At 40.0% G+C, this 8,443-nt stretch overlaps 1 protein-coding gene across 1 annotated transcript; it reads left to right on the top strand.

The window, feature by feature from the left end:
* Positions 1-1,122: 1,122 nt before the first annotated feature.
* On the top strand, positions 1,123-5,420 carry LOC111222375 (V-set and immunoglobulin domain-containing protein 1-like). The gene is made up of 6 exons (XM_022746087.1): positions 1,123-1,126; positions 2,311-2,521; positions 4,638-4,789; positions 4,887-5,003; positions 5,099-5,243; positions 5,324-5,420. The coding sequence occupies exons 1-6, from the start codon at positions 1,123-1,125 to the stop codon at positions 5,418-5,420; spliced, it is 726 nt and encodes a 241-aa protein (XP_022601808.1).
* Positions 5,421-8,443: the final 3,023 nt, after the last annotated feature.

Here is an 8,443-nt window from a genome sequence, read left to right as displayed (position 1 = left end):
AGAGAGGAATATTCTTCAAAGCGTTTCTCAGTCATGTCACTTGGTCATCATGAGTCATGCTGTTGACTGCATGTATTTAAAGTCTGTACAGTTCTGTCCACAGCTGCCAACACGTTGTTTTGTTCAGACCAAGTCTTAAGACACTGAGATCTCCTCACTTCCTCACCTGTCACGTAAGTGTCTTCAGGATAATGAGCTCTACAGGCCTCCCTCCACTTCCCACATTACGGCCCGCCTCCCTCCTCACCCCTCCAGTCACCCCTGATCAACATTTTTCACATTTTAATCACTTATGTCAGCTTCTGGTAATTACAGACAATTAATCATGTGTGATTCACTGTCTCCCTCCGTCAGCATTGTGCTCTACGCTGTGTGAAGGAAAATGACAGAGGTGAAACTGCCTTTATTAAGTACGCAGCACCAGGGAGTGAGCTCCCCGGCGATAAGCGGCATGTTGCACTGCTTTTGGCTTACACCTTCTTGTGGCGGGTGATAAAGGCCAGGTGGAGATTAAATTACATTCATTTCTTTGCCAGGAGCCCTGACCACAGAATGACTTACAAGACGACGGAGGATGGAGTGATGAGCTGCAGTGAAAGTACTGCCAAAGTACTGAAAAATGAATTAACCATCAGTGTCACAAAGACCTCTGGTCCTACCTGCCATAGAAAGTCAGCAACCTCAAACCACACAAGGTTGCACTGACTGTAGTTACATTTTCTGTGCTTTAAAACGTAAACTGTATTTATTGTGTTAACTGTTTTAAATTATGAACAGGTGAGTTCATTCATCATTTCTCTTTTTCATCTGCCCCCACCCAAAATTATTAACAGGCCAAACTGACATGTTTTGAAAACAACAGAGTATACACACCCAGTCTGGCAAACATGGATATGCAAACATTGTGTTATCAACATGCACAGTATCAGTCAGTCCATTACTAGCAAGACTGTAACCTTGCTCCGATACTATAACGCTTTTTGTCCTCCCTTCTGGTGCTGCTTGTGACAGTCGGGGTGGAGCGTGCAGAGAGTTCGGTTCATAAGAAGCTGTGTGAGTGTACTCCAACATTTCCAGAAGATGTTCTCCAATGTTGCACTTGTTGGTGCTCACGAGCATATCATGGGTAAGTACATTCCTGCTTCCCCCTCCTCTTGAATTACACACCGGTTTCAGTAAAGAAGTTCGCTTGTGGATTAACTTTGCTGAACTTGTTGTTTTGTAGGATGCGTTGAACTGATCAACAGTCACGACACCACAGAAATATGTCAATGTACAGAGGGTGGAAGTGTCAAACTCCAGTGTATGTTTGTGACTATCCAAGAGACCAACGGCCTCACCATCCAGTGGGATTTTGTCCCATCATCCTCCTTGACGCAAGAGCAGGTAGATACACAGGTTTAATGTGCTCATGTACCTGGAATTTGTACATTAATTGTGGTTGAAGGATGTTTTACTGCAGCATTAGCTCTCATTTCTTCATTAATAAAAAGTGAGTATCAGAATATTTCCAATTAAATTTCTTGAGCACAAAAGCAGCCGTGACTCTCGACAGTCCAGGAGCTCAGAGTTTGTTTCATGATTGAACAAGGCTTTGAGTGATTTAAAAACATCAGTCCTTTTATGTTCACTTCAAATGTACATATACAGGACAACATCACTGCTCTTTTACTAAAATGAGACGTATTGTTTGTTTTAACTTAATTCCTGAAATGTAACAGTGCAGCTGCATTTACAGCGGGTGGAATCTCATCAGAGAAATTCGACATTTTGGAAAATATTCAAAGTTTAATTACTCCATGGAAAAGTCTGATTTATTACAAAGCTTCAACGTTTCCTAAAAACACACATGAACTGTTCTCACTAACAATCAGGAGACACGCCTCGCGGACACAACACAGAAATCAGATAAGGGCTGTTTTTAAATTAAATTAATAATATGACCATTGACTAACTTCTGACACAGTCAACTTACATTCTGAACTACATGGTTCAAATGGGACAAATCTCCATCCTGTTGATGCTAGTTTAACTAACTTGCCGTACTGATACATAACTAAGAGTAAATGCTATTAAAGAGTTATACTTGGTAATTTACAACCTATGAAGCAATAAAATCACTGGTGTCTGAATCTGTATCTGTACGTCACTGTGATTTTCTAATGTTGGAGGTTTTGTTTCTCCAAATGACAACAGTCAGACCTCCTAAACAAACCGGCCCGTGTGACAGTAAAAGAAACAGTGTAGAGAAATCATAACTCAACTTAAAGTTTGTGTCAGATATTCTGATTTGTTGCTGTTTGCTTTCAGGTGTATTACTTTCAGTCAGGAAAGGATGTGATTCGAAGCCTTACGAGGGCAGGATTCAGCCGCCCTCTTCTCCGGGCTCCACCAGAAACGCTTCAATAATCATAAGCAACATGCAGCCATCAGACGCCGGAGTCTACTCGTGTGAGGTTCACAACTTTCCTGATGTGGACGGACAGTCTCAGGTCAACATCATTGTGAATGTTCTTGGTAAGTGACGTGACCTCTCATGACCCTCTCTGTTGTTAGACACTGATGAAAAGTGAAGCGTGAAGACGGTATGAACTGATCTGTGCGCGGTCTTGAAGGGAGGTGAGATAAGGCGAACAAATCAAAAGCACTGTGAGCCTGCACACTGGGTGTGTTTCCTAGTCCCTGACCACACCTGTTAGTGATTCTATTGGTTGAATTATTTGCGTTATAAGAAAGCAAGAGAGGGTTTTTGTGTCAGCGAGCTGCTCTAAACTTCTGGGTGTTCCACCAACATGAGCTGCTGGTTGGAGATTAAACAAAGGGAAAAAACCAGATCTAACCTGCTGCTGCTGAGTTTTCTCCTGCTCGTACGGGCGTGGCCACCTGAAGAGGGAGCGCCGAAAAACTCTCTCTGTGAATGAAAATAACTTACAACTGAGTTTTATTTATGATCTCAAGTTGTATATTTCAAATTTCATCCTTAGTATTTGGCTCACTCATTTATCTTTATATATTCTGCATGAAAAAGAAGGGTCACATTAGTCAGGTCTGCGTGAGCTGCTCTTTGACTTCCACTTGAGTATTTGTTTAACATAAAATCACGGTCTGAATTACAGCAGGTAAAACTGAACTGAAGAAAGAATCCTTTCATTTCAATCATGTGTGAGTCGCTCTGTGTCTACTTTCAGCGCAGACACATTTACAAATTTATTAAAGTGTCCCTGAATAGTGTGATTCAGGAATTACATTCAGTTTGAATCCTCTCATTCACCGAGTTACCAGGACAACCTCGCAGGCCTCGGTATCCTCACTAGTTTCCATGGTTACTGTAGCAGGCTCCTCATTGTCAGTGTTGGAAATTAGACTAGGACTGTGACTGCATCCTTGTACTGCATACAGAATATATATCAGCAGCTGCTGCATGCTAACCACACATCTAAACTCTTTATGAAAATGTTTACAGGTGAGTTTCACTGAATGTGATGCAGACTGAGGAGCTGTATGAATATGTATGAATATGTATGAATATGATTATCCCCCAATCAAAGATGATTTCCATCCTCATAACAGTTACATAGGATTATGGTAATGTTTAAATAAGAGTGAGGAGGCCATCATAAATTATAATAATGATAATAATAAGTGTGTGAGCAGAGCAGCAATAGATATCAGATATGAAGTTATGTCATTAAAAGATGTTGTAGCTGAACTGTACGATCAGTACACTGAAAGCCTGATGATGAGGAGGCAGACACCATGAAACATATGGTAAGGATTCAGTCTCACCGCAGGAGCGGAGGCCGCACCCCCCACACTTCCTGCCTCATGATGACTAATGGAGAGACAGGTGACGTCCTGTTTGTTTAACAATAGGAAAAAGATTTTCCACTTCCACAAACTCAAATCTGCAAATATCCTTTGTTACAAGACACACACAGATATTTATTTTAGTTTGATATGACTTTTATAATCTCTTTGGAATAAACAAAGTGTCATGATATTCAGTACAAAGTATCTTATCTTTCATTATAGCAAACTGTGATTACTGTACATCCAGGTGTGGCATTGAGCCAACAGTGACAACAGCACAAAATGAAGGAGCTGTCCAAAAGAATCACTGTGATATAGACACTGAACAGAAGTAAACCATCACACTGGAATCAATACAATGCTACCTAACTATGTATAAAACTAGCTCCATCTCAACCAGCTGCAACAGTAAAATCCTGCTTACATATATAGTGTATATACACATCAGTGTGTAATAATATCAGTCATATTTTCTTTTCTTTTGATACTTTAAGCACATTTAATTAAATGATTATTTACCCCACCACTGTATTAAAGTATAATAATAGTAATAATAATAAATGTGTTATACATAATCTGTTCCAAAGGCTCATCACATACTGTCATGGATCAGGATATATATAGAAAACAGCTGAGGACTTGTATTTTATAACTGACTCATAATTTAAATTAAACTCTGATGACACAGATTCTATGACAAACCTCTCAGGAGAGCTGATCAATTCAAAATGTCATTGATTTCCACTGAGTGAACATATGAGTCACAATAACATCACGTAGATTCAGAAGACTAAACCCTCACATCTTCCCTCTGGTCTGTCAGAGAGGCCGTCCTATCCTTACTGCGCCGTCCACGGTGACATTGAATCGGGTCACCTGGTCACTCTGACCTGCCACAGTGAACATGGAAGCCCGAAACCTATGTACACCTGGACCCGACTGGACCAGACTAAGACCAGGAGGCCGGTACTGGGAAGAAGTGAGTGCTGTATATATATATAAGTGTGTTTGTGATGTACTAGTAAATATTATCACATTTGTCCATTTATAAACGTATGTGCTCTTTGTTTCCTCAGCAACCAAAACTGGAATACTGGAAATCAGAAACATTTCCCAGTTTGAGTTTGGGGAATACCAGTGCAATGCTACCAATGTGGTGGGCTTTTCAATTTGCAGTGTTGATCTGAGTCCTGGTATGATTTCATTTCTTTTTGTTTGTTTTAGAGAAAGTACAAAACTGCTTCATTCATGGATATAAAAACTTGTGTACTGGTGTATGGTTGTGCAGAGGTGGGAGACGGAGTGATTGCTGGAGCAGTGATCGGCGCTCTGCTCGGGTGTGTCCTCATCATCCTGGTGGTGTGGTTCATCGCTCACACCATGAAGAGGCACAAATACAGAGCGGTGAAAGCATCAGAGGGCAACGAGATGAGGTGAGACCTTCTCCGTGCCGAGCTCCATCATGTGATCTGTGTTTTCAGGGCGTAACACCAACTCTCTCTCCGTCCACTAGGAGGAGCTCTCCCCCGGCCCAGAGAGCAGCAGACAGCGTTCCTGTGGCAACCGCAGCCAGCAATGTCCATGCTGAGGCAGATGAGCCACAAGCCTAAAGACAAAAAGGCCTGTTGAAAACAACTGGAGCAACTGGTCTGAACAACAAGATGTTCAGTCTTTAATCGATATGATGAAGCTCATGTTCATGTGGGATGTTTTGCTTTTTGTCCTTTTGACCATAAATTCCATCTTTTACAGCTTTTTTTTTTATTATTATTTTTGTTTAATTTTCACTCAGACCTTTGCTGGATGCAGATCTTCTTCTGACACGGTGTAGACACACACAAAAAAAGCATTTTTACAACATGTGTCTTGTAATTTTACTTGTTTGTTTTACCATTTTCATAGTGACAATCAATACATGTCGATGACTCATTCTTAGGTTATGTTATAGCTGAACCTATATTTGAATTTACCTCATTCACTACACAAATACATTTTATAACACATAATACTGACGTGACGGGGGCTGAGTCTGCATCATGCAAACAATCACTGTCATAATAACTGCAGTTATAATACTGGAAACAAACTCGTTGCATGTTTTCATCTCTTACGCTAACTTTTTTAATTGGATCTGAATCCAGTAATAAAAATGTACATTCAAATATAATCTTCAAATGATAAAATATCTTAAATTAGAACCACAATATAAAACTTTTTGTGTTTGTTTTTACAGTTAATGAATATTACAAACTAATTCCTGAAGGGGAAGGTGAGCGAGCCTCCGCATCACTCTTTCATTGATCTTTGATGATACAAATTGTCAAGCAGCTGTGGATGAAGTGTGACTATTTTGTGCGTTAACAGGCACAGATCCTGATTAAATAGAACATTGTGTTTTCTGAGTCACTGTGATTGACAATATAAAATCAACTATCATCTAGGTGGCAGCAGACTGACACTGGAGCTCAGCCACAGTCAGGGCAGTGCCCCTGAGGTCTCTGTGAAGATTTGTCATATGGGTTTTGTTCTTGAGAATGACATTAAATTCAAATTAAGACTCAGTCATGTGGCTGAAAAAGAAAACCAGGGCTGCCCTGTAGAGTTCAGTAGAGTCATGACTGATCATGCCTTATGATTATTTTTATACATATAGCATCAGTGACACCTTGTCTTCAGGTTCGGATTCTCTCACCTGATCTCCTTGGTTCTACATGTTCAGATGGTCCCATGTCGATCATGAACCATCTGACGGTGAATTATCTGTATAAACTCCCACTGTGGAGGAGTGTCACAGGAGGAAACCTAGTGGAGATCTCTGAGGCTCTTTTCCCACAGATTCTCCCTCAAGGTGAAGATGAACTTTTCAATGAGACAGAGCTCCTTCTTGCGCACACGTATAATCCTCACATTATTTTACACATTTGAATTTTTAATTGATTTATAAATGATCGATCCATTTTACTCCTGGGAAAAAGTAAAACTCACTGGCTCATTGGTTTGATCATAAATTACATGAACAGCTGAAGATGAATTATGGACATTTTGTGCCAACCTTGTTTATTTCCCCCCTTAGTTAAAGCAAATATTTAACAGCCCCTTCTGTGGCACAATCAAACCCATAAATTTAATGCAGATCAGCCTGGCTACCTGCCCCCAATGTTAAGCTAGTATCCACAAATTTATGATTAATTGGCAATTGTGAAGGCAGCAGAAAGACCTTCAATATGTTTTCTGTAACTGCTGCTTGACGTCTTTATGGAGCCAAATGGTGAGTTTACTTACACCACTTTATACAGGTTCCACCTTAGCTGAGAGCAGCTGGTGCCAAACCAATTTATTCAGTCTGCTTTAAATATGCTGCTGCTGCTGCTGCTGCTGAGACTGGTTTGGCAGAATTTACGGACAGTTTCTCACAGCAAGGAATCAGTGTAGTCCACAATCTGAGAGCACTCTGAGAATGTTATTTAGGTAGGCTAATAATGAACATGACTGGGCTCAGGCTTCAGTGATGGTTTCATGAAGTAACTGTAATTCAGTAATAGTTAGTTATAAGTTTGTGTGAGTATGTAAACCAGGGCTTAAAGTTTCCTTCTGAAAAACTGATAATAATGCGAAATAAATAAATAAATAATGAAGAATAAATAAATATTGAAGACAAAAAAATACAGTAACCTCGAAGTGCTTAAAGAACTGATGAACTGGAGTTAAAAGTAACATCAGGAAGGGCCCTATCACTTATTTCTTCATTCCTTTTGGGTTGTAAACAAATAAACTGTGAAGGACATATCATGTTCAGCACTTCTTTTCCCGCCGGTGGCAGATAGCAGCTTCTTCGAGCTCACCGTCTCCTTCAAGCCGCTGGATCCTACATGACAGTGTTACCAAGACCCGCCCCGCTCTGCTTCTGATTGGCTAGTAATGTTTGTTAGGTTGAGAGCGAGAGCTGCGTTCCTCTCATACCATTGGTAGGTGAACTTTATTACCTGGAACATGATAAACCGCATCCACAATAAGCGTATTGACTTTTAGCTTTTCATTTTTCCTCTCACAGCGTTACGCCGGAGATCCGGCACGGTGCCGGAATATTTTAATCCCTGATGTAAAACAGATGAGACGTTTCCTGAACTGATTCAGTCTACATGTAAAAGTGGCTCCTTTACAGACAAACTCTTAACATGAAGTGAATCTTCAGTCTGATAATTAAAAGGTCGTATATAATTATATCTAATGACTATATCACATCAGCAGGCAGGTGTTTAACAGTGATTCTCAACATCATTGTCCAAATACTTAAAAAACTAATGACATTCTCATCAGTCTCAGCTGTGCTTTAGTGCTAATTAGCAATGTTAGCATGCTGACGCCCTCAACTAAATTGTTAGCTTGTTGATGTTAGCATTTAGCCCAAAGCTAAAGTACAGCCTTGCTGAGACACCAACATAAACTTTTATTTCTTTCTTAGTTATTTCTTATAATGTGACCACAGATATGAACTAATCCTGTGTTAATCACTCAACACTGTCCAGTAACATTAACTGTAACTGAATGTAATGACACTGTTTAAAGGTAATTTTATTAGCTCTTTATGTATTTTGTACATTTATCCTTTTACATTTCATTGTTTCAAGTGTAA

The sequence above is a fragment of the Seriola dumerili genome, unplaced genomic scaffold (genome assembly GCF_002260705.1).
Source record: "Seriola dumerili isolate Sdu_G_001 unplaced genomic scaffold, Sdu_1.0 BDQW01000091.1, whole genome shotgun sequence".
Classification (NCBI taxonomy): Eukaryota; Metazoa; Chordata; class Actinopteri; order Carangiformes; family Carangidae; genus Seriola; species Seriola dumerili.
The sequence above is the reverse complement of the archived record's forward strand: the minus strand, read 5'-3'. Positions and strand labels throughout refer to the sequence as shown.

Excerpts from the sequence above, each read along its gene's own strand:
- LOC111222375 (XM_022746087.1), top strand. Across the intron at positions 5,004-5,098 it reads CAGTGTTGATCTGAGTCCTG|AGGTGGGAGACGGAGTGATT; the intron begins GTATGATTTCAT and ends ATGGTTGTGCAG. Across the intron at positions 5,244-5,323 it reads TCAGAGGGCAACGAGATGAG|GAGGAGCTCTCCCCCGGCCC; the intron begins GTGAGACCTTCT and ends TCCGTCCACTAG.